Genomic DNA, 26,960 nt, shown 5'->3' on the forward strand with positions numbered 1-26,960 from the left:
CAACCGTAGGAATTGACGATAAAAGGAAGGTTGTACGTAGAGAATATGAGACATTGTACTGAGTTAGGTTGTAGACCTCAGCCGCCAGGGGGAGTGCTGCCCTCCTGACGTAGTGGTGAAGTTATGCCCGGAAACATCTCTTACATCCTCCGTGTCACGTTTGCTCGTCTCAGTCTGTTTCACATTAAAACTTATTTACGTGGCCAGCTTGAATATGTCAACATACAGCTATCTAAATCTTATATATATATATATATATATATATATATATATATATATATATATATATATATATATATATATATATATATATATATCCCTAGGGATAGGGGATTAAGAATACTTCCCACGTATTCCCTGCGTGTCGTAGAAGGCAACTAAAAGGGGAGGGAGCGGGGGGCTGGAAATCCTCCCCTCTCGTTTTTTTTTTTTTTTTCCAAAAGAAGGAACAAAGTAGGGCCAGGTGAGGATATTCCAAAAAAGGCCCAGTCCTCTGTTCTTAACGCTACCTCGCTAACGCGGGAAATGAAATGGCGAATAGTATGAAAGAAAGAAGATATATATATATATATATATATATATATATATATATATATATATATATATATATATATATATATATATATATATTCATATCTTCCTATTCTCTCCTGCCCCAATCGTTATAAATCTTTATAGACACGTCAGTCTTCGGTGGCAACGAGAGGGAGAGCTGAGAGGCGTCAGCAATGCCGGCCTCTCCCAAGACCCGCTTCAGTAAACTTAACATTTTGCAGCCATAGCAGCAGCAGCATTTGTTGTATTTCTGAATTTTAATCAGTTTAAGACCGTCTGGCTAGCGCCTCCCCTAATATCTTAATTATCTTGGAGACTCCGCTGTTTGTTGATACTCGCATTAATTCCTTGCACTTTCCCAACCATAACACTATAAATTCTGTATTCTGCTCCAGAAGAGAACTTTGTTTATTTCAGCCACGGTACACCATTTTTACCCTCGCAAGTTTTAACGTCGTACGGCTAAAGATCTGTTTGCCATTACCACTTCATTTTCTTCTTTTTCTATTCTCATAACGTAAAGAGTTGAGCATCGAAATGACTTTTAGGAGTTCCTTCCGCCAGGCAGTGACATCCTCTCGTCCTCAGTCCACTTAACCTACCCTACGGGGAATACAATCCTTCTGAGCTAGTGATGTGGTGAGTGAAATCCTTACGTTTTCCATTTTGAACGATCTGGATCCTATGTTTTAACAATCTGGATCCTGTATTTTAACAATCTGGATCCTGTATTTTAACGATCTGGATCTTGTGTATTTTAAAAGATCATATTCCACTCTCCCAATATTTTGTTTATCACCTGCAGTAAGCCTTCGGGCTACAGGTACACAGTTTCGCCACATTTGCCTCGTCTAACCACAGTCTTGTAAACACACACAACTTTAGCTAAAGGACGTGTGTTAACCCTCTCGTTTTCTTTCAAAGACTGGTCTTGGTGGACTTTGCCCGAAGGGTTCTCTAGAAACGTCTGCCGCTCTGCCTTTCCTGCAGTTTACCTTTTTCTAGCTCCACCTTGACTGACACGTAACATTTCCTCCTCCTATGACTGACCTCTTAATATCTTATGATGCCCATCTACTTAATGTCTAGATACAAGCAAGGCGTGGACCGTATGGCATCTCTATATAGTGTTTTGAAGGAATGTGCTTTTGAACTTATACCCATGTTTCCTCTTCTGTCTCATTTCAAGAGGAATAGACTAAAAGAATTTTTCCTTTGGGAAACCTGCAGTGATACAGTGTATCCCAAAGGTGGGCGACGATTTTGACATTTCCAGAGATTGTTTGAATTAAGCCTTGCCTTTTCTAAAGCTTTTGAATCTCCCATCATCTCCCATTTCTTTTCGCGTCTTGTAATACATTTTACAGACTCGTCTCTCATCATAAGTATGGTGTTCGCAAGGTAAGATCCCTTAGTCATATATTTCTAATCATCTCATGAGAGAGAGACGCTTGGAGTCGTGTGCTATATCCATTGATAACTCAAAAAAAGGTGTGGTCTCCAAACTCCCTTCTTTTGGCTGTCCTCCCTCACTCTTCCTCCATTTAAGTGTTACTGGATCAACCACTTCCTCTCTCATTATAACCACTAAATGTCTCTCATGTGTCGGTTCCTGTTTCCTACGCTCTTTCTCCTTTGTGTTAACGGTTACCCGTCTTCAACAAGGAACCAAACGCACTCGGCGTGAGATAACTTCCATCAGTTCCAAACCTGCTCCATCTTGTAATGTTCGATCTACATCTCATATAAACTTTCCCCCCATAAACCAAGAATTGGACAGGATTACCCGGTGGGGCAGAGATAACCTAATTACTGGAAGTTTAAAGCCTATAAAACCCCAATTCGTTCTTCTTTTTTTCTGAATCTCCTAACAACTTTCCCATCCCCCACCGATGATCCTCTAATTCCATTGCTCAACTGAATAAACTTATTCTGTATCACCGTAGCGTTAAAATGGTCTTTAGGATCCCAACATTACGCAAAGAGCAGAGTATGTCTCCAGGATACTACAAGTACCGTCCAATATGCCGAAATTTCTTGTTTCCAACGGTCGCCCCGATTATTACAGAGGATTGCATCGTCCTTGAGTGTAGTGCTACTCTCACGTCTTGGGAGGGTATGGCTCGACGTACTTATTGACCGAGTTGAGTGTAAAGCATTCCCACCTATCAACTCATCCAGTCTGTGCTCGGAACTTGACCCACTTTCTCTACTCCGATATATATATATATATATATATATATATATATATATATATATATATATATATATATATATATATATATATATAGTCGAAACCAGGTACCCAGTTTGCCGACTAACTCTAAGGAAAGGATGAACAGCTGTGTTAACTGCTGGCCAACTGTGTGTACTCGACCCCGGGCGGGCCTATGCATGCGTGTCTTCACCTTTAGTTAGACGACGTGATATATGGCGAAACATTACGTCACATGATAACTGTATTGCCGATGGGAACTGAAGGGTGGGCCGTTATGATGTTTGTTTCTTCCCGTACACCGCTAAGCTCTAGAGCTTTCTGCCGTCTCATGTCTTTCCTAAGAGCTTCGACCTTAACCTCTCGTAAGAAGCAGGTGCTTGAAACACCCCAATGAACTGCACTACAACTTTTCTCTCTTCTAATGTGTGTCTTTTTAGTCCTTTCCTGAGCTTCATTTAACACCTGGCCTGAATATTAAGGATGCATAGCCTTTGTCGGAGAGAGAGAGAGAGAGAGAGAGAGAGAGAGAGAGAGAGAGAGAGAGAGAGAGAGAGAGAGAGATGGGGAGGGAAGAGGGGGGAGGTGGTGCCAGGCGTGACCAATTGATGCCGCGTCACAGGGAAAGTACGAGACCAGGGTCTCAGGGTCGACTCAGTGAGTAATAGCCTCGCGGCCCCGGCTGTCCTGCCACTGAGCACACAGGCCTTCACATGTGCTCTTGGACGGCTCCACTGTACGCTAGAGGGCCGGCTGTATTGTGTACATGCTGTTGTATATATATATATATATATATATATATATATATATATATATATATATATATATATATATATATATATGGATAAACCATACATTTTACGTACATTTATCCCTTCATCATTCTGTAGTACATGTAGTACAGCACGCGGGTTCCAGCCATTGTGATCCACCCCCCCCCTCGTCTCCCCCTTCCCAGGCGTTCCAGACTCCGGGAGGGTGGCCAGTATGGGGCCAGCAGCTTGCGTTTCTCCTTTAAGATGCCTCATACTAACATCTGCCTCCCTCACGTGTCCCCGTACACTCATGTCTTCCCTCACAACCACACTTACACCACATTGTGCTTCGCTTATACCGCCTACATACCTGCACCCACCCACCCTTCACAACCTCATTTTCTACCAAAATAATCCTGGTAAATTTCGTGCGTCACAAAAGTCTGCAAGTACGTACTCTATATATTAACACAAATGGTAAAAGATATCATTCGGATGGAGTAATATTTATGTTGTAACTACGCTTCTTCGTCAGACGCTCCATTAGCCAGTACGCTCTGTCCTTCTATATTTATTTTTCTTTTATTTTATTTACTTTTTTTCGTGAAATTTTTTGTATTTTCCCCTCTCCGGCTTGTAGGACGCGGCGCTACAGAAATACAGGGAGGTCAAGTGGTCTTAGGCCCTGGGGCGGCTGTGATTGATTTATGGTTACATTTAAGGAGAGGATTGCAGTCCCTCAGCGGGCGAAGCTACGATGTCGTTCACATGTGATTCCCTCTCTCTCTCTCTCTCTCTCTCTCTCTCTCTCTCTCTCTCTCTCTCTCTCTCTCTCTCTCTCCCGAGTGTCATACGCACTGGGCACATCCTACATTTTTGTCCCATCTCTTACAACGCTCGAGTTTGTCAAGTGCGTGTGATGAATTTATGAATGGTCTTGCCTGCCCACCGCCACATCTTAGGGCCGGGAGATCGAGTGTTTATTACGTAATGTCTCTTGTTTGTCGTGTGTCTCACCGCTTGCTGGAGGTTATCCCGCGAGCGAGTAGTCAGTCACCTTCCAGCAAGGCTGTATCACTGGAAACACAATGTGTCATCAAACAGCTTCTCATACCAGAGATTGATTTGTTGCCGGTGTCCCCGGCAAGTTGATTGTGCCTCCCATGCTCATCCTGTGTGCGGAAGAGCAAAAGGATTATTACACGGGTCACAAAAGTTCTTAAGTCATAATCCAGTGGATTGATGTTACATGTTACAATTCGTATTTCATGACATAGATTACATAGTTTCATATGGTAAATTTTACCAAGATGCAAAAATTAGATACAAACTTAAAATTTCAGGTATATTGTGATTAACAATAAGGTGTATTGACATTTCTTGCAGGGTTTGTTTAGATATATCCCTAAAAGACTCTATTTTTTCGCATTCTAAGATATAGCGTTCTAGTTTGTGTCCAAATCTTTGATCAACTTTACGATCCACACGGCTAACGTCTCCAGTTAGGCCAAAGAGGGAGGCATGATGCGTATAGCCTAGCCTTAGTCTATCAGTTACAACGTCATGTAATCTGCTGATCTAATTACTTTCTCCATATACATTTATATACTTTACACATTTCACTGTGATGGAAAAGGTTTCTACTTGTGCTTATCTGCACTCGTCTTCGTGCTTCAAAGAGGTCTGTTAGTTCCTTTCTAATTACAGTTTTTTCACACTTCACTGTTATAGGAAGTAGTGCAGCCTTGGGCTGCAGGAAACTCAGGAGAGAACTCATGGGTAACGTGAGGAGAGTTCCTCTGAAAGAGGTCCTGGGGTAGTTAATATATATATATATATATATATATATATATATATATATATATATATATATATATATATATATATATATATATATTACACTATTCGCCATTTCCCGCGTTAGCGAGGTAGCGTTAAGAACAGAGGACTGGGCCTCTGAGAGAATATCCTCACCTGGCCCCCTTCTCTGTTCCTTCTTTTGGAAAATTAAAAAAAAAAAAAAGAGGGGAGGATTTCCAGCCCCCCGCTCCCTCCCCTTTTAGTCGCCTTCTACGACACGCAGGGAATACGTGGGAAGTATTCTTTCTCCCCTATCCCCAGGGATATATATATATATATATATATATATATATATATATATATATATATATATATATATATATTATCCCTGGGCATAGGGGAGAAAGAATACTTCCCACGTATTCCCTGCGTGTCGTAAGAGGCAACTAAAAGGGGATGGAGTGGGGGGCTGGAAATCCTCCCCTCCACTTTTCATTTTTTCCAAAAGAAGGAACAGAGAAGGAGGTCAAGTGAGTATTTTCCCTCTGAGGCTCAGTCCTCTGTTCTTAACGCTACCTCACTCACGCAGGAAATGGTGATTGTGTGTATATATATATATATATATATATATATATATATATATATATATATATATATATATATATATATATTTTCTAACCTTTCTTAATCCTTCACTGTTGATAGTAGGTATATCTGATCTACACAGCCACGCCCCTCTGTAAATTAAGTCTCGCACTCCTCAGGACCGCACCGCCCCCAACCATTGTTATATTCACTCCTCTTATATAGCTTCTTGAGACCGTAGAAGGACGTAGCTTCCAGAACGGCGTGGAAGTGACGAGGACAGTAGAGCGGCGGGAGAGAGGGGGTGGGTCAGTGTGGTTGATGTAGCAGTAGTTTGCTGCTGTTGTAGAGGCAAAGGTACACACACCTTGAGGTACCTTCTCTTGCTCGTGCTACCCGTTCCTGTGGTCGAGGGGTACATTGCTGTTTTGGGCTTATGCCCCTGGAATCAAAGTCCTTATCGGGGATCTTATGGTGGGAGCCGGTGTTGCCTGGCCACTGCTGCTGACACTTCAGCATGACACCTGCCGGTGGCGAGAGTGAGAGGGAGGTGGTTTTCACCCGTGGAAGGCGAAGCGTTCAGTGATTGGCCTCAGCGTTTAATAATTGGCCTCAGACGTTCAATGATTGACCTCATGCGTTTAATGATTGGCCTCAGGCGTTCAGTAATTGGCCTTAATACACAGGTGAAGCGTTCAGTGATTGGCCTCAACACACAGGTGAAGTGTTCTGTGATTGGCCTCATGCGTCCTGTGACTGGCCTCAGCACTACAGATCAAGCGTCCAGTGACTGGATACACCGCCACCACAGTGACTGGCCTCAGCACCACGGGTCAAACGTCCAGCGACTGGCCTTAACACGACAGCTAGAGGAATCCGTAAAGGAAACATTATACACAGTTGCACGTCCCGCCCTAGTGAGGAACAATGGCCTCATTTGCACCCCTCCTCTCTCTCACCAGCTGTCATTTGTATTAACGTGTGGAGACTGTAATGTTTCTAACTTGCTTGGGAGAAATTATTAATGAATTTAGCGCATTGAGAACGATGGTGCGATATTTGAGAGCGATGGTACGATCTTTGAGGACGTTGGTGCCATCCTTGAGAACGATGGTACGATATTTGAGAACGATGGTACGATATTTGAGAACGATGGTACGATATTTGAGAACGATGGTGCGATCGTAGGGAACGACCGCGATACAATTGAGAGCGTGGGGGTTCGACCCTTGTCATGATCGCCTGGCACTTGACCTGACCTGACCCTTAGGTCACAAGACCAGGCCACCATACTGAAGGGTCGTACCGTCAATGCTCCAGGGGTCGAAGTGTGCGATACAAGAGCAAGTCGGTCACCGTAACCACAAAGCAGAATCAGCTAAAGGCAGCTGAATAAGACGGGCCTCTGAAGATCATCTGGACAGGAGGCATAACCCCTTTACAGGCGGGCGTCCCTGGACTCTGTGTGTGTGTGTGTGTGTGTGTGTGTGTGACTCACCCAGGTGGCTGGAGGAGGTAGGTAGGTAGGGGTTGGCCCGGACCGTAGGAGGGTGAGGATGGGGTGGACGGCGGGAGGTGAGGTGAGGGTGGAAGGGGCGAGGGGGTGGCACGGGAAGCTCCTCCATCTGTAGGACACCTGCATTACTACATTAGTCATGCCGGCCTCACCAGGGACGCAGGACGTCCTCATACCTCGGGATGAGAGGCTGGCTGGCTGGTCGACCATGTTGTGTGTGAGACACTGGCGGCACATAGTTGGTTACACTGGCACTGCACAACTGATCACTGTTGGTTACACTGGCAGTACACAACTGGACACTGTTAGTTACACTGGCAGTACACAACTGGACACTGTTGGTTTCACTGGCGGTACGCAGCTGGACACTTAATTACACTGGCAGTACACAACTGGACACTGTTGGTTACACTGGCGATACACAGAACTCAGCTGGACACTGTTGGTTATACTACACTGGCTGAACACAGCTGGACACTGTTGGTTATACTACACTGGCTGAACACAGCTGGACACTTGGTTATACTACACTGGCTGAACACAGCTGGACACTGTTGGTTATACTACACTGGCTGAACACAGCTGGACACTTGGTTATACTACACTGGCTGAACACAGCTGGACACTTGGTTATACTACACTGGCTGGACACTGTTAGTTACACGCGGTACACAGCTGGGCACTATCTGTTACACGCGGTACACTGGACACTGTTGGTTACGCTGGCGGTACACTGGACTCAGTTGGTTATATTGTATGTGATGGTTTTGCATCAGTGGGTTACATAGTAGTCAAGGACGTTTCAAACATTTTGACAAAAAAAAATTAGTCTGCATAAACATAGTACAGCATAATCATACAAACATACATCCGGTTCTCTTGGTTAATTATCCTGGTATTAAGATAATTTCACAAAGGATACGAAACCTGTTTGTTTACCTGACAGGTATACCGATTACTTGATAGGTATATAAATTACTTGTTAGGAATTCAGAGTACTTAATAGGTATTCATATTACTTGATAGATATTCATATTATGTGATAGATATTGTAACGTGTTAGGTATTCATATTACTTGATATGTACTCAAATTACTTGATAGGTATTCAAATTACTTGACAGGTATTCAAATTACTTGATAGGTATTCATATTACTTGGTAGGTATTCAAATAACAGTAAAAGATAGTTTTGGTTTCCCGCGCTTTTTTCGTTTGTTTGTAGACTTTCATACTATCTATGAAATTAAGAGGCCATCGTTAGTTCTCTTACGAACTTAGTACCTTGTAGTCATAGTTTCATATGATGTATGGGTCTGGTGTGTGGTGATGATGGTGTGTAGTGGTGGTGGGCCCTCTGTGTGGTGGTGGTGATGTGTTTAGTGGTTGTGCGCCTGCTGTGTGGTGATGGGTCTGGTGTGTATTGGTGGTGGGCCTTCTGTGTTGTATGGTGGTGATAGTGAGTCTGCTATGTGGTGGTGGTGGTGGTGGTAGTAGTAGTGTGTGTGTGGAGGTGGTGGACTCGCAGTGTGGTGGTGATCTGCTGTGTGACGGTAGTGGTGTGTCTGCTGTGTGACGGTATTGGTGTGTCTGCTGTGTGATGGTAGTGGTGTATAGTGTTGGAGGGCCTGCTGTGCGGTGTTGTCTGCTCTGCGGTGGTGGTGGTGGGCCTACTGTGTTGTGGTGGTAGGTCTAGGGTGTACTGTTGCTGGGCCTTTTGTGTGGTTGGTAGGTCAAGTGTGTACTGTTGCTGGGTCTGCTGTATTTTTGAGGTGGACCTGCTGTGTGGTGTTGCTTGGCCTGATGTGTGGTGGTGGTGGGCCTTGAGGTGTTAGGCTGGGGAGTGAGCGAGAGAGTGTGGGCGGGGAAGGGCCGGACACCACCACCACCATATGATCTGCAGCAGGAGCCACCAAGCAGCCCACGTTGTTGTACCGCTCACCAGCCCCTCTCTGTCTCTCTTCCCACTCACTGTCGCCAGTCCTCCTCACCCCAACACACAACAGGGGTCCAGCTTCAACATGTGTCGTGGACGGTGATAGCGGCCCGCTTTACGTCGTCGGTCACCAGGGGGGGGTAGTGTGATTGTATGCCCTGTTTGCCCTCACCCCGACCTCGTCTTGAGCAGTGGGCTGGCTGGCTGGCTGGCTGGTTAGTGTGGTGCTTGTGGTGTGTTGTGATGCTTGTAAGCACGTCCCGGCCAGGCAGGCAGGCAGTCAGCCCAGCGCCACGCCCTTCCACACGCGGGAGGCTCTCCTGTCGTGTGTGTCTAGACGCATCTATCCATGCCAGCTCTCACGTGTTGTCGTCCTAAACACATGCTGACAATCATGTTAGCCATCATCAACTTTTTCCGTGGGTGAGTCATGTGTACTTGCCCCTGTGTTTTGTAATTTCCGACAGTACGTAACGTGGCGCGCGTAATGAATTATTCGGTGATAATGCTCAAAGCTGTGACGCAACGGGATAATATCTGTAGCGACCTTTGACCTTGTTATGGATGCGTGTTGGTAGTGTCGGCCGAACACGCACACTTACCATTACTTGTGGAATGAAGTTTTGATGAGTAATATCCTGCTTGTTTGGGTGGGTTGGTGGGGTTGTGGACACCTGCCTGGGGCCTGGAAACTATCGTGGCAGCTCGGCCTCCCGAGGTAAGGTGAGAGGGACACGTGTACTGTGGAGTGTGGTGCGGGAGAGCCAAAAGTTTACTTTTACGGAAGTTTAGAAATAATATCTCTCCTGCGGAAGGCTTGCTTACGATCGGTGAAGAAATACTACCGACTCAAAAGACTAAAAATAACCTACCGTAGAGAAATTAGGAGTATTACTTACCAGGGTGGAGCGAGGTGTATTACCTTCTTAAGAGGAGTCGCTGAGCTAGACAAACGTCCGGACATTAATCATCACATTGCTTCGATAACCATGAAATATTACCAGTTTCACAGTCCAGAGCCTTTTAGCGGTACCTCTGGGACACGCGCCATGATACCACAAGTAAACATTAAAAACGTGAAAGTGTTGGAGTAAAGAGAAGTAAGGTAGTGGAGAGGGAGAAGGATTGTTGGGGATGTTGTCTTTCACTGGTGGCGAGCGACGTTCCACCGCCCCCTCGCTCTCCCTCACTCCTGCTGGCGCCCATACCGTCACACTCGCTGTTGCATCCATTTATTGTTTTCTTCACATTAAGGAATTACGAATATATCCTCTCCTATATCAAATAAGTTGGTGCATATGCCCAAAACTGGGAGATCGATAATGCTAATTTGGAGCGTCAGAGCTATTTTCGTTTTTTATAGCACAGGGTGGACTAGTGGAAAGAGCATCTTTATGGCGATCATTATACGCCTGTTATGGCTGGAACGGCCGCCGCTTTCTTCCTCTCTCTTCCCTCTCAGTACCTTCAGTCCTGTGAATCATTTTTCGTGGATGTTGAGTACAGAGGATGTGCTTCAGCAAATGTGTTCTCGTCAGGGGAGAACACTGAAGGTTGTCTTGCTCATAATCATTATGGTCTAACGTTTTGGTCCGCTGTGATTGTCTTGATGATGGTCCATTATACTGGTTCATTGTTCGTCCTTGGTCATAGTCCCTCCTGTTGGTCCAGTGCTCGTCCTTGGTGCTTGCCATTCATGCTGATCCAGTATTCGTCCTGGCCGATGGTTCTTTATGCTGGTCCAGTGGTGGTCTTTCTTTCTGGTCCAGAGTTCGTTCTTGGTGATAGCTCTTCATCTGATTCAGTTTTCGTCTTTGGTGATGGTCCTTCATGCTGGTCCAGAGTTCGTCCTTGGTGATGGTCCTTCATGCTGGTCATCCTTATTATCTGTCATACACGTTGGTCCACATTGACAGTCTTCACTGATGGTACCCTAAGTTGGTCTGTGGTTGTCCTCCTCATTGATGATCCTTTATATTTTCATCAGTAATCATCCTCATATATTTTACCCCATGTTGGTCCTCTCTGATGCCCTTCGAGCAGTTTCCCGTATGATGGGCTACCAAGTTTTTCCTCCGTATTGATCTTCCAGTGCTGGTCTTCCACGATGATCCTTGAGCTGGTTTATACTGATTGTTCTCCACATTGACTCAGTACACAAGAGATTGTGCTCATTGTATATAACAACCACCAATGACAAGACCCTCCAAGTTTCATCTTAACCAGACTTCACATCATGCATCAAAGCCTATCAAAGGAAAAAGTGAAAGGACTTGCATTGCTGGTACACACTCCTGCATGGTGAATGTATATCAGTAACGTTTTAACACCGGTCTCAGCATGCCTGTGACATTCACTGTATTCAGTTTAGTAGTTCCTTTTACATATAAACTGCATATTATTGATGAGATCTTTCCAAAATCAGTGGTGAGAGGTTTCTGAGTGATGGGGTGATGAGAAATGGTGAGATGATGCTAGTGATTGATGACACATATTGTTTTCCTTCATCCTGCTTCATCATCTGTGAGTTGTCAAGGGGCAAGATAGTGGATGGTCTTTGGCTGTGGTCAATCCTAGGAGAGAGAGTGATCTTTTCCATATTGCAATTATACTACTTGTGTCCAATATGTTCTTTTGTTTGTCAGTTTTGAATCTGAGTATTGGTTATCAAGTCATCTTTTCTTTCTTTTAAACTATTCGCCATTTCCCGCGTTAGCGAGGTAGCGCTAAGAACAGAGGACTGGGCCTTTTTTGGAATATCCTCAACTGGCCCCCTCTGTTCCTTCTTTTGGAAAATTTAAAAAAAAAAAAGTCATATATGAACAGTTTTGTGACTTTTTGTATTATGGTGCTCTATGTATCAGTTATGACTTTTAGTCATGTGTTTACATTTTGTGCAGTATTTATGACTGTATTGACCAATTATTATTGTATATAGTTTAGATATACTGTTTGTGCATCAGTTTTGACTCTGAACAAATATTAGTGTAACTATTTGAAGAGTAATTGTTTCTAAGCTCAGAATCTCCAAAACCCTGAATATTCCATAACCTAGACTTTCTGAAGACTTGCCATATGTCTAGAGGAGAGAAAAAAATGTCGATCCAGGTTATGGACTATTTTTCCAATGTGCAAGTTACCTTTTAAAAAACTGTATGCTCTGTGTTTAATGCTAATAATGAATAAGGTGGCATTTCATGGGCCTGTGACATTACCATTATCCTTTACTGCTCGAGTCCATCCATCTGCTTTCTCACATTTAGGTATCTTAATTCTTATCTGCAAAATTTCAAAATTTACTCTAGTGAACTTGTCATCTGACATACAACATTAAGGCAATGGAGAGTAGAATTGGAACTGAATCATTTTTATTTTTTTTAGCACTAGCAAAGAGGATACTCATGAAAATAGTGCATGACCACAGAAGTTCCATTAATAATTACAGGTTCATTATACACAAGTGTTAAATGGCATCATGAATCTAACAGATGAATAGAGTGTACAGCAAATCATATCATTTTGTAATGATGCTGTGCTATGTGGATTAATTGAAGAAGTAGGTTATATAAATTTTGTATTATGAGTAAAGTTTGGATATCAGGGATGAAAGTGTGTTTACAGTACTAGTGCTTGGGAAGGATGTTTATTTGTAGGTCAGTATAGGTACTACATTGTTGACTTCCCTTTGTATAATTTTTTTCCTCACGTCAAACATAATCACTCATAAAAAGTACACGTGAATATTATTCCTTGTCTCGAATTATTCCCAAACCCAATTACCTTGTAAATCAATTGATCCAGTTGGTAATAATCACTGTATGTCACATGCAGCTCTTTGTCAGTTATATCTTATATCTCTGCATTGGTTATGCTTCATTACCAGATGCACTTCTATTGGCATTAAGTATTACATGTGCAATTTTCTTTTGATATTATATGAGCCTGTCCAGGTGGTATTCCCTATATTTAACACATACATACGCATTAATCCATAATGAGTACCTTCATATCCATTAAATACAATCCACTGCATCAGTTATGAGCAAGTATGTAGCATATGTCATTATTTGTAAGTTGAGTGAGGCCAGCATGCATCAGGTACCATTATATTGGCAGCCGTGAGGATTGTGGTACTGCAAGTGTGCATTAAATACCACCAATTTTGTTTATATACAGTAATCTTCTGTAGCCTCTTCTGCCTTCTGTTTAATCAAGAAAATTTTTATGTTTCAGGAGACGCAGCAAACAACAATACAGTGGTCGAGCAACATCTCGAATTGCACAGCCAAGTAGTCGTGTGCGAGGGTCTGGCATCCCAGTTGTTAAGGCCTCCAACCTGCCTACTCAGATACCAAGTGCCCCCACCCAAAGCCATGCCCAACAGGTATATACAAAAAGCTAATGATACAAAACGGAGCATTCCTGTTGCCCTCTTACAGTGCGACAGACATACGATGGTAGTTACATGTACTGGAGTTGTCATGAGAGTCAAGTGATCCTAATGATACCACTGTACAATCATTCTACTCTCTCATAATTATGGAAGGCATGTTATGTTGACAGTATACTTTATACAAATATATTTATGGTCATGATAGGCAACTTTCTCCTGTTGGTTTTACTCACATGCAGTTTTAACAGAACATTGAATGTTACATCCCCTGTCAGAGATAGTGTGTATGTCCAAGAAGTCTGATTTTCAATTTGGTTCGTATCTAAGTGTTTGTGGTGCCAAGTCGTGCTGTAATTAGGTGAGCATAGTACAGCTATGTTAATGATATACTTCACAAAAGAGTTCAAGCCAGGCTTAAAACTATGACCTAACTTTCCTGTCATGGTTTGAAACCAGAGAAAATGCAATTGTTCTTTTCTCATAATTTGTTTGGGCTCAGTATGCATTATAACATCTGTGTAGGTAAGTTGAGTGAATTAAGTTTGTACTTCTAATGCTTTCATGACTTTAATTAAGCCAGTTGCTTGCAGCACAATGAATTCTGCTAAATTAGCTGAAGACAAGAGGCTTTTCATTTACTAAAATATTTATAAATCTTGCACAGTCCTTGATTGATTTTTTTTCAGTGAATAACAGTGGATGTTACTTATTATTTTCTGGATATAATTGTCTGTCTCTCACTCTCTCTCTCTCTCTCTCTGCTTTTAGCATTTGTTTTTTTTTTTCTGTTATATGCATACTTCTCACTAATATGTAATCAGCATTTTGATTGTTGGTCACTTCAGATAGTAAGATATTGATGACTCACATCTTAAAGGGTATTGTAAATGAAATAGGTGGTCCAATTTTCATTCTTTTCATGATGGAAGGAATCATAGTCTGGCAGTCTAGCCTAACTTACCACTGTTAAGTGAAGCTTAATCAAAATTATAGGGTGTCCATATTCACCCTTGGAAAGTTACCATACTGTAGTGCATCTTTGTCACTGGGAATCCCTTCTTCCTCCTTCCTTTTCTCTTCAGTTTCTTTCTCCACATTTCTGCTTTCTGTCTCTTCATTTCCCTCTTTTGCTTTACTCTTCTGCTACCTCCTAATCCTTTTACTCCTCCCTTGCCTTTCCTTTTCCTCCCTCCATACCTCTTCTTTTCTGCATTTACATGCCTTCCTTCATTTCTTTCTGTTTCTCCTTTTCTTCCATTTTGTATTCTTACTTACAGTAATGAACATGGAGCATCCATAACAAATCTTGCTTCTGGGGTTAACGTGATCAACTTCATTTTTACACACTCCTTATTGTGAAAATCCTATAATTACATGATGAAGAGACTCTTAGAGTCAGCAAAGTGCACATAGGGTGAACATGATGTAGTAAGCCTTGGACTCTTCTGCGAAACGCAGTGTGCCGGTAAATATAGTTCTTTTTTGTGGTTATGGAACACATTTAAGATTGTGCACTTCCACTGAACATGATACATCTGCAATGAACATAGAGCAATTATATTAACTCAGTGTGCTAATAATGAATGCTGTCCATCTCTGAGTTAGCATACAGAACTTCTGGGAAGCAGCACATTTATAAAATAAACTTCGTACTTTTTGGGTGATTTTGGGCCCAACACAAAATCAGTACTATTATATTTTTGTGATTTAGTTACACATTCACCAAACACAGATTGTTTGTGGTTAGAATGATTTAGATTTAATTCACAAACTTGTATCAAGCATCATTTGAGAGAAGTAGTGTCATCGCAAAAGATACAAAGATAGACTAAATACAATTAAGTCACTACATAATGATATAGATAAAGTGAAGTATATGTAATCATAAGTATTATGATGAAGACACAGCAAACTCTATTTGTGATACAATGCATGACATTAGATAGTGATTCAGTCAATAGACAGCACTATCCAGTATACAGAGAACAAAGAGCATAATTTTTAAAAACTGGCTGACAGTTTGCCATATCTGATTTCGTGCCTCTTTAAGTGAATTTCCCAAGGAACATCCAGAGTATGAATTGCTTTAATCTTCATTACTGGAAACTGATTTATAAACAAGAAGCTAAAGGACTCTTTATGATTATTAACCATCAATTATGTTTTTCATATATCAGGAAAAGATTGAAGAGAAATTTTTATTACCTATCATTTTGATATTTTTATGTTATTTTTCATTTTCACTTTGCAATTTAAACTGGTATGTCACATTAGAAATAAGTCTCCATTTACTCCTCCATATTTATGTTGAAAACAGTTCCAATTGCACCAGATCAAAAATTATTTCTGCCGCATTATCATCTGAAACATCTCCATCTCTAATAGCGTTCCTACTGCATCTGTCCATCTCTTCCAGTCTGCTTCCTTTTATTATACCTTCAACCATATTACTCAATATCATCATCGTACATTTTTCTTTATAGTACCCTTCTCATGATTTCTGTACACCAGATATCTTTCTCCTATCATCATTCCATGTTCTAATTCCAAGCACTGTATAAGTTATCTGTCTCGTTGCTCTTATTGCTTTGGGGTGATGATTGTTAAGGATGATAGTGTGATAGTGGAGAAGATGAAACTTAGAGTAAAGTTTTGCAAGGTAGAGAAATTAAAGGTTCAGTAATACTTCTGGTGAATGGGAAGAATTACCTATCCTGACCTCTCTTGTCAGTCAGAATAGTCAATTCTTTCCATTCACCAAGAGTTTACCAGTTTACCTGCAATAGCTCTCCCTTTTAAGATTCTGTTTTAAGCTTCATTTTTTCCACAGTCACCATTTCCAAATACAGGTTCAAGTTCTTCACCATTCATTCTGATATTACACTATGGGAACCCATGCATTTCAAAAAGCAGTGTTTTACTTTTATTTCCAATTACTATTAACCTCTTCCTCTGCACACTTCATCAAAGCAACCTCCATTCTATCCAACCTTCCTCTAATTCATTTAACAAAATAACATTGTCTGCATACAACTGTGGTAGTTTCCATATATGTCCATGGTATAGCAGCACACTAGTCACCCCTCTTCACCCTTATTTCATTTAATGCCCTCATCCAGAAGAATGTTAAACAGCCATGATGATATGACATGGTTGTAACTCCACGTTTTTTTCAGATCACTTTTGCACAAGCACTATTTCCTTCATAAAAGTGCTTAGGGTCCATTCAAGCTTCCTAGTGAGACCAACTCAAAAGCATTCCTTTTTTCATATTTTTTTTTATAAATTTGCAAATGCTTCATGTACTTTCTTCTGGACGATTTTTGCAGGGAAAAAATGCAATTGAGTGGGAGAAGTATAAAAGAAAGAGACAGGAGGTCAAGAGAAAGGTGCAAGAGGTGAAAAAAAGGGCAAATGAGAGTTGGGGTGAGAGACTATCAGTAAATTTTAGGGAGAATAAAAAGATGTTCTGGAAGGAGGTAAATAGGGTGCGTAAGACAAGGGAGCAAATGGGAACTTCAGTGAAGGGCGCAAATGGGGAGGTGATAACAAGTAGTGGTGATGTGAGAAGGAGATGGAATGAGTATTTTGAAGGTTTGTTGAATGTGTCTGATGACAGAGTGGCAGATATAGGGTGTTTGGGTCGAGGTGGTGTGCAAAGTGAGAGGGTTAGGGAAAATGATTTGGTAAACAGAGAAGAGGTAGTAAAAGCTTTGCGGAAGATGAAAGCCGGCAAGGCAGCAGGTTTGGATGGTATTGCTGTGGAATTTATTAAAAAAGGGGGTGACTGTATTGTTGACTGGTTGGTAAGGTTATTTAATGTATGTATGACTCATGGTGAGGTGCCTGAGGATTGGCGGAATGCGTGCATAGTGCCATTGTACAAAGGCAAAGGGGATAAGAGTGAGTGCTCAAATTACAGAGGTATAAGTTTGTTGAGTATTCCTGGTAAATTATATGGGAGGGTATTGATTGAGAGGGTGAAGGCATGTACAGAGCATCAGATTGGGGAAGAGCAGTGTGGTTTCAGAAGTGGTAGAGGATGTGTGGATCAGGTGTTTGCTTTGAAGAATGTATGTGAGAAATACTTAGAAAAGCAAATGGATTTGTATGTAGCATTTATGGATCTGGAGAAGGCATATGATAGAGTTGATAGAGATGCTCTGTGGAAGGTATTAAGAATATATGGTGTGGGAGGCAAGTTGTTAGAAGCAGTGAAAAGTTTTTATCGAGGATGTAAGGCGTGTGTACGTGTAGGAAGAGAGGAAAGTGATTGGTTCTCAGTGAATGTAGGTTTGCGGCAGGGGTGTGTGATGTCTCCATGGTTGTTTAATTTGTTTATGGATGGGGTTGTTAGGGAGGTAAATGCAAGAGTCTTGGAAAGAGGGGCAAGTATGAAGTCTGTTGGGGATGAGAGAGCTTGGGAAGTGAGTCAGTTGTTGTTCGCTGATGATACAGCGCTGGTGGCGGATTCATGTGAGAAACTGCAGAAGCTGGTGACGGAGTTTGGTAAAGTGTGTGGAAGAAGAAAGTTAAGAGTAAATGTGAATAAGAGCAAGGTTATTAGGTACAGTAGGGTTGAGGGTCAAGTCAATTGGGAGGTGAGTTTGAATGGTGAAAAACTGGAGGAAGTGAAGTGTTTTAGATATCTGGGAGTGGATCTGTCAGTGGATGGAACCATGGAAGCGGAAGTGGATCATAGGGTGGGGGAGGGGGCGAAAATTTTGGGAGCCTTGAAAAATGTGTGGAAGTCGAGAACATTATCCCGGAAAGCAAAAATGGGTATGTTTGAAGGAATAGTAGTTCCAACAATGTTGTATGGTTGCGAGGCGTGGGCTATGGATAGAGTTGTGCGCAGGAGGATGGATGTGCTGGAAATGAGATGCTTGAGGACAATGTGTGGTGTGAGGTGGTTTGATCGAGTAAGTAATGTAAGGGTAAGAGAGATGTGTGGAAATAAAAAGAGCGTGGTTGAGAGAGCAGAAGAGGGTGTTTTAAAATGGTTTGGGCACATGGAGAGAATGAGTGAGGAAAGATTGACCAAGAGGATATATGTGTCGGAGGTGGAGGGAACGAGGAGAAGAGGGAGACCAAATTGGAGGTGGAAAGATGGAGTGAAAAAGATTTTGTGTGATCGGGGCCTGAACATGCAGGAGGGTGAAAGGAGGGCAAGGAATAGAGTGAATTGGAGCGATGTGGTATACAGGGGTTGACGTGCTGTCAGTGGATTGAATCAAGGCATGTGAAGCGTCCGGGGTAAACCATGGAAAGCTGTGTAGGTATGTATATTTGTGTGTGTGGACGTGTGTATGTACATGTGTATGGGGGGGTTGGGCCATTCTTTGATTCTTTTAACATGATCATTCTCATACATATCACACATTTTGCCATCTTTGGAAAGGGTAGAACACTGACTATCTTCATGCTCTAATACAACAGTAGTTTCACCTATTTTTTACCAATTCATTCACCATTCCATTTAGACCCTCAGCTTTTCTGGCTTTTTAGTGGCATTTTTATTCTTTTCACCCTTATAATTTCTTTCTTTACCCAATACACTCACTGCTGACAAGAACTTTATTTTTTGGTAAGAAATAATTTCATAGATAGTGTGCATTCTGTGAGAGGATTGTGTGGGAACTTATTGGCTCATATACTGATGTGTAGATTAGCCTTTTTTTTTTTTTAGATGGTGTAGTAATAGATATGTCAATGTAAAAACAAGAAATTTATAAGAAGTTCAAAACTCAACTTCCAAGAGAAGTCAAATAAGAAAGTGAGATATTATTGAAACAACAGATGTTGAGGTTGAGACTTTAAGGGGAAGTTAAAGAGTGAGCTAGAGTTTCAATGGTTGTCATGTTGCACTCTTCTGACCCAGGTAGCTGTCTCCTCTGTGGATCACCCAGACATGGACTGCTGGCATTCTGTAGAGAGATATAAAATCTCTCTCCTTGTCATACATAACTTTTGACAACATTTAACTCACACAGCTCATTTTCTATTGCTAGATTTTCCTGCAGTAAACACAATGTGCTATCTCTGTTTTTTAGCAAAATGATAGGAGCCGTAGATAGAAGTAGTAGGTAAGAACATTTAGGCAGGAGCATTAGATTGAAGTCGTCATAGGAACATTAGGTAGGAGCCTCTCCAAACACTGTACTGGATTTGCCATCTGCCAGTGGCTTGCTAATGGTGAGGCACTAAAGGCTAAGAAGCAGCATTGGAGTTCATTAGCTGTGGAGAAATTATTGCCATTGCCACCCCCTTGGGAGAATTTCACTTGGAACAAGCATCAGAGATATAGGTATATAGATAGAGTGTTTTGATAAAGGCTGTGGTAAAGATATGCAGCACTCTTGGTATAGGTTGTAGACAGAGAGAAATATTATTGTGGAATGAAGATCTAAAGAAGTAGGTTAAGGAGAAAGAATATGAAGGAGAAATTGAATTAAGGCCAAAGAATGTTGAATATGAAGTCAGATATGAGAATGTTAAATTGAATGAAAGGGAAGCAGTGAAGAGTTCAGAAGAGGGATTGTGAATTTAGGGAGAATACCAAACAGCTTTTAAAGGAGGTAGGTACATAAAGAAAGGAAGTTTATGTGAGTAGTGCAAATGTGCCAGACAAATTTGGGAGACTGCTTTTGACAAGAGTTGAATTGTGTGTGAAATGTAGAGTACTCAAAGACTAAGGAGAGTGGTGTAAGGATATTTTTATTATCAGTTACTTATCTGGCAAATGATATAATGATCTTTACTGAGTGAGTAACATCACTGCAATAGAAACAGATAATGCAACTGAATTATGGAGTCCTATATATGTGTTGACAATATGGTTAGTAATAAAATCATGAGCCTAAGAATCCACCCTAGTATATGTGTTGTGCACATATTCCACTTAAAACATAATTTAGGATCATTCTTATTTAGCAGACCCCTTAGTTCACATATGAAAAGCCAAGATTTTGGCTGTTAAGCAGTTGTACCCATGACCAGGTGTCCAGCTTAGAATATTACACACTAGGTTATAGTTTGTGATGAATCTAAAGCAACTCTGAAGAGTGCATGACCCAAAGGGTTTTCTGAGTTTTAGTGTGTAATGGATGCAAGTGATAATTTCAAACTCACAATATCACAAAGTCTACCTGATGAGAAGACATAGTGTAGAGTTTCTTGAATTGAATATTAGATTTCACTTAGTCTCATGTTCCCTTAGATATTTACCATATACCTATGGCATCCATAAGATTGGATGCCATTCATGATGTTATAAACATTGCAAGATCCATTCCTTCAGTAATGAATGGATTTAGGGAGGCGTATAGCAAGCTTGTGCTTCATACATGTTTTCTTCCATTCCCTAAGGTCAGTTAGACTTCTTATCATTCCATATGATATTTGCAAATGCAAATTGATATTCTGCAAATACATAACTTACAGCAGTAATTATAGCTTATGCTTAATCAATATATGGCTGTATTTGAAGTATTCAGCTTTGCTAAGAGCTTTGGAAACATGAAGAACAAAGACTACCAGTTAAGATAATTGGTACATGATTTGTTTTAAGAAAGTGCTTGGGTTGAAAGCTAGGGTGTATTAAGCCTCACATTCTTTGCATACATCTAATGCACATCATATAGCACCCTAAGCAGATCCCAGCTGTAGAAAATCATAGGATGCCCAAACAATTTGTTACACATTACATTTATATTGCAAGATCCAAGGTTTTCATTGAGCACACCTAGGTAGGCAGCTGATAATTTGGACTGTACAGAGCTGAATCCTTAATCCATAGGAAGAGGAATTGAGACTGCATGTCTTTCTGTTCAACAGTTACCTCAGTGAATTGATAAGAGACAGGAAAACCTTATGCTTCATAGATATGCAGTTTTATTTGGAATGTTTATCTTTTATCAAAGGCTTTAGGGCCATTGCAAAATTCAGTCAGTATGGAGTTACCAAATGAATTATAAAAGAATTCATTCAGGGTGGTTAAAAAAGAGCAATAGAGATGAGTAACTTGCTTTGTATACTTGAATTTAAGCGAATAGATAGAATTAAGAGTGAATGTATGAGAAAGATATGTAGTGATAACAAATCATGAGAAAAGTTCTTTGTTGAAAGTCTTTTAAGATGGTATGGCCTTCTAGAATGTATGGTAGATGGTACCTTGGTCAAGAAAATGCACAGTCCTTTAGTATAGTCATATGCATAAGGATGATGAACTACAAAAGAGATGAATAAGTAAAGCAAGAGAATTTATTAGGGTGTAGGATATTGCAGATGGAGATGCTAGAGAAATTCATAGGGATCAGATGTAGTAGAAGCATTTGAATAAGTAAAGCAAGAGGATGTATTAGGGCTCAATTGGGGATCAGATGTTTTAGAAGCATTTTATGTACAAAGTTAGTATTAATGAAGGTGTTACAATCAAGTGCCTAATCAACTTAATGAGCAAAGTGGTACAGTAAAAAGCACTTTTATGAGCATATTAGTCCATGTTTCAACTCGTAATTCATTGGCCATAGGTTGAAGTTGTGTATGATTTCAAGGGCTGTATGTACTTGATCCACCTATGAAACTGGAAATGGAATCAATGATAATAGATAGATAGATAGATAGTGGAAAGGGAGCTGTGGTTTCGGTGCATTATTACATGACAGCTAGAGACTGAGTGTGAACGAATGGGGCCTTTGGTGTCTTTTCCTAGCACTACCTCGCACAAATGAGGGGGGAGGGGGTTGTTATTCCATGTGTGGCGAGGTGGCGATGGGAACAAATAAAGGCAGACTATGAATTATGTACATGTGTATTATATGTATATGTCTGTGTGTGTATATATATGTGTACATTGAGATGTATAGGTATGTATATTTGCGTGTGTGGACGTGTATGTATATACATGTGTATGTGGGCGGGTTGGGCCATTCTTTCGTCTGTTTCCTTGCGCTACCTCGCTAACGCGGGAGACAGCGACAAAGCAAAATAAAATAAATGATAAAAAATAAAGATAGATAGACAGAATATATCTTTGGATGGAAAATGGCTGAAATTAAAGGAAAAAACTATTAGTAAATAAAAAATCAAAGGCCTTAAACTTAGTACATAGAAAACACTTCAGAATATAACATGATATTGCAACATGATAACTGAACTTAACTCTTTCATCTGTAAGAAAATTGTACTCTTGCAGTTAACAAAGCTGAATTAGACTGACCATGGAAAACATAATGGAGTGCTGTGAATTTACAACATACATAGAATATTTATAGTGAACTACTTTCCTCATATAGTGATAATTATGCATACTTTACTTTTTTTGTCAACTTCATTGAATTTGCTTGTTAATTTCTATTATCTTTATATTGTCTTCATGATGCTCACTGAAGATGCTGTTGGATGGTATTTAACTTACGTAACTTTCAGTTATGTTTAGATTTGTTTGGTCATGCACTTATTCGTACATGAGCTTTATTTGGAAACATTGTTCCATATGCACTTGAGTATGCAACTCTGCTGTTATTTTATTTTATGCATAGCCTGTCTTATGGGCAAATGCCTTTAAAGATATTTACTTTACCTCAGCTTATGTAAGAGACCTATTGCTCCCTAAATACAAAGGCTCCATGTAGAAGGGATATAGGAGTGGGTTTCTCAAAATTGATAGGCAAAATTGGAATTGACCCAGCAGCCACAAAGTGGCTTTTGGGGAGGATGTGAAGAAAGATAGGTCTATAGGACCTCACCCAGGAAACAGTTTGATTTTTATTGCTTGAAATTTGGTCTAGAGGGTAATGGGTAATACATATTCAGAAAAATGAGACTTTTGAGTTGAAAGCTTAATAGTAATTGTTGGGAGTTGATACATGAATACCAGATGAGGAAAGAATTAAAAGAAAATTTACCTTAGAATTGGGAGACATGGAGACTTTGTGTTACTGGTGAAGCAGTTCAACACAAAGGCTGACCCAGCAGTGCCTCCACAGGGTGTTGGTAGCGGGGTCTGGGGGGGAGACACCCTCCGCACATACTGCACAGAAGACACACCTGCCAGCATCTCTCATGCTGCTTCCATATCTGACCTTTCCCAACTTTCCATCCCGGGTGAGGAGCCAACTAAGGAGCGACATCCTTCAGGCCAGCGACCTAGTCTTAATGACTCAGGTGATAATTCTTCAGATAATGACAATCTTTTGGAGCAGTGCATCCAATCTGGCATGCCCAAGGTAAGATTCCACAGTGAGGGTAATGTATTGAAATTGAGGGTGTGCATTCAGTAAAGAATTAAAAGTCACATGTGTTTCTGTACATGCTTTTTACTTATTTGGTGTTGAATGTAGCACCCATGTAAATCATGTAAGCACATTATTTCCGAAATAACATATAATTTGGAGTATCAGGTATAGCATCATAAGCATGATGAAGTATTGCCTATGTCTTTCTAATGATTGGATGGAGGCATTAATTGTTCCACTGTATAGAAGGTAAATGTGTTAAAGTGGATATAGGAATTACAGAAGATAAAGTAATTGGCATGGTAGGATTGTACTTGAACGTGTTAAAATTAAAATTTGAACCTTTCTTTCTAAAAGATGGAACAGAAGAAGGCACCAAGCAGGGAGTGCTCACTATCCTCAGAGGCTTAGGCTAGTATGTCTAAATTTGTGTGTATGTAACCAATATGAGAAGAAAGGAGAGATAGGTAGTATGTATGAGGAAAGTAACTTAGATGTTATTTCTCTTGAGAGAAACAAAGCTCAAGGGTAAAGGGGAAGAATGGTTTGGGAATGTCCTAGGAGTAAAGACAGGGATCAGTGTAAGGGCAAAAGCTAAGGAAAGAGTAGCACTACTGCTGCAGCAGGGCTTGTGGGAGTGTATGAAATAGTGTAAAGAAGTGAGCTGCAGACTGATGTGGGTAAAAGTAAGAGTGGATTGTTAGAGTTGTGTGATTATTAGTGCCTATGCACCTGGCCAAAAGAAAGTTGATGAAAGGCAAGTGTCTTGGGACCAGCTGTGTCAGCAGTTTTGATGCTTGATTTAAATATGAAGGTGAGTTGTGGCAATTTAGGTTATGATTAGGGAGCTTGGGATATTCATTAAAGTGAATGGAAATGGTGAACAGCTCGTGGAGATGTGCGCTGAAAAAGGGCTGGTGATTGGAAACATCTGATCTAGAAAGAGGAACATACACAAGTATATGTATGTGAGTGGGAAAGATAGACAGCTGGCATTATTGGATCACATACAAATTGATAGGTATGCAAAAGAGAGACATTTGGATGTATGTTCTGAGAGGGGCAGTTGGTGGAATGTCTGATCATTACTTCATGAAGACACAGGTGAAGATTTGTGGAGGATTTTGGATAAAAAGAAATGTTATGGGTGAGAAGAGAGTGACAAAAGTAATTGAGCTTGAAAAAGAGAGTTACATGAAAAATACCAGGAAATATTGAGTGTAGAATGGCAGAAGGTGAGAGTAAACAAAGCTAGGAATGTGGTATGTGGATGTGGTATTCAGAAAAGCAGAGGTAGCATGTATTAAATTAGTGTGTGCCATGCTTAAGATGGAAGGTAGGCAGGTGAGAAAGGATAGTGAGTTGGGAGGTGACAAGGTAAGGTTGTCAGTGAAAGTACTTACAATGCATGAGTGCAAATGATTGGGATATGTATAGAAGAAAGTGGCAGGAGGTCAAGAGGAAGGTGCAAGAGTTAAAAAAGAGGGCAAGTGAAAGTTGGGGTGAATGAGTATCAGTACTCTTCATGGGGAATAAGATGGCGGAAAGACATTAATAGTGCTTAAGATGGAAGGTAGGCAGGTGAGAAAGGATAGTGAGTTGGGAGGTGACAAGGTAAGGTTGTCAGTGAAAGTACTTACAATGCATGAGTGCAAATGATTGGGATATGTATAGAAGAAAGTGGCAGGAGGTCAAGAGGAAGGTGCAAGAGTTAAAAAAGAGGGCAAGTGAAAGTTGGGGTGAATGAGTATCAGTACACTTCATGGGGAATAAGATGTTGGAAAGACATTAATAGTGTGAGAGAAACAAGAAAGCATATGGGAAAATCAGTGAGTGGGTCACAAGGGAAAATCATAAAATACAGAGACGATATGAAGAGGAAAATGTAGTGAGAACTTTGAAGGATTGTTGAATGGGTTTGATGATAGGGTGGCTGGTTTAAGGTGTTTGAGCCAAAGGGGTATTTGAAGTGAGAGTCATGGCAAGAACTAATGTGAAAAGAGGTGATGAAAGCCTCCTTTAAAATGAAATGTGGCAAGGCAGCTGGAGTGGATGATAATGAAGTTGAATTTCTTAAGAAAGGGGGTGTATGTATTGGATCATGGTGAAGTGCATGAGGATTGGAGTAATGCATTTATAATGCCATTGTATAAAGGCAAGGGGGGGGATGGGTAGTGTTCAAATTATAGGAGATAAGTTTGTTTTGTTGAGTGTTCCTGGTAAGTTGTATGGGGGAGTGGTGATTAAGAGGGATTAAGCATGTAGAGAGCATCAGACTGGGGAGGAACAATGTGATTTTAGAAAAGGATCAGATGGTTGATGGAGACACCGTGTGGAAGGTCCTACAAATATATGGTGCTAGAGGACAGCTGCTTAGAAAAAGTACATATTTTTTATGAAGGGTATAAGGTGTGTGTATGAGTAGGAAGAGAGAAGAGTGAGTGTTTGGTCTGTGATGGGGTTGTGTAATGTCACCATAGCTGTTTAATTTGTTTATAGATGGGGTGGTGGGGGAGGTGAATGCAAGAGTCTTGTAGCGTGGGGCAAATATGCAGTCTGTAGGAGATGGGGTGGGAGTCATTTTTTATTTGTTATTGACCAAACACTGGTGGTAGATTCAAGTGAGAAACTTCAGAAGTTGATGACTGAGTTTGTGAAGGGGGAAGGTGAGAGTAAATGTGAATAAAAGCAAGTTTAATAGATTTAGCAGGGTAGAGGAACAGGTTAGTTGAGGTGTGAGTTTGAATGGAAAAATTCTGGAGAAAGTGAAGTGTTTTAGATACCTGGAAGTAAATGTGGCAGAAAGTGGAAATGGGTCATAGGGTGGGTGAGAGGATGAAAGCTTTGGTAACAATGAAGAATGTGTGGAAAGAGAATTCATTGTCTGGGAAGGTGAAAATGGGTATGTTTGAAGGTATAATAGTCTCAGCAATGTTGTCTGTATGTGAGGAGGTTGGATGTTTTGGAAA

The 26,960-nt window shown here is 40.9% G+C and overlaps 1 protein-coding gene across 1 annotated transcript in view; it reads left to right on the top strand.

Annotated features, from left to right (window-relative positions):
- LOC139762577 (uncharacterized) overlaps nt 1-26,960 on the top strand; it is a 228,574-nt gene that overhangs the window by 189,041 nt on the left and 12,573 nt on the right. The window contains exons 21-22 of the mRNA XM_071687618.1: nt 13,594-13,744; nt 23,743-23,982. Of these exons, the coding sequence (XP_071543719.1) occupies nt 13,594-13,744; nt 23,743-23,982 (391 nt within the window). The remainder of the gene's footprint in view (nt 1-13,593; nt 13,745-23,742; nt 23,983-26,960) is intronic.

The sequence above is a fragment of the Panulirus ornatus genome, chromosome 1 (genome assembly GCF_036320965.1).
Source record: "Panulirus ornatus isolate Po-2019 chromosome 1, ASM3632096v1, whole genome shotgun sequence".
NCBI lineage: Eukaryota > Metazoa > Arthropoda > Malacostraca > Decapoda > Palinuridae > Panulirus > Panulirus ornatus.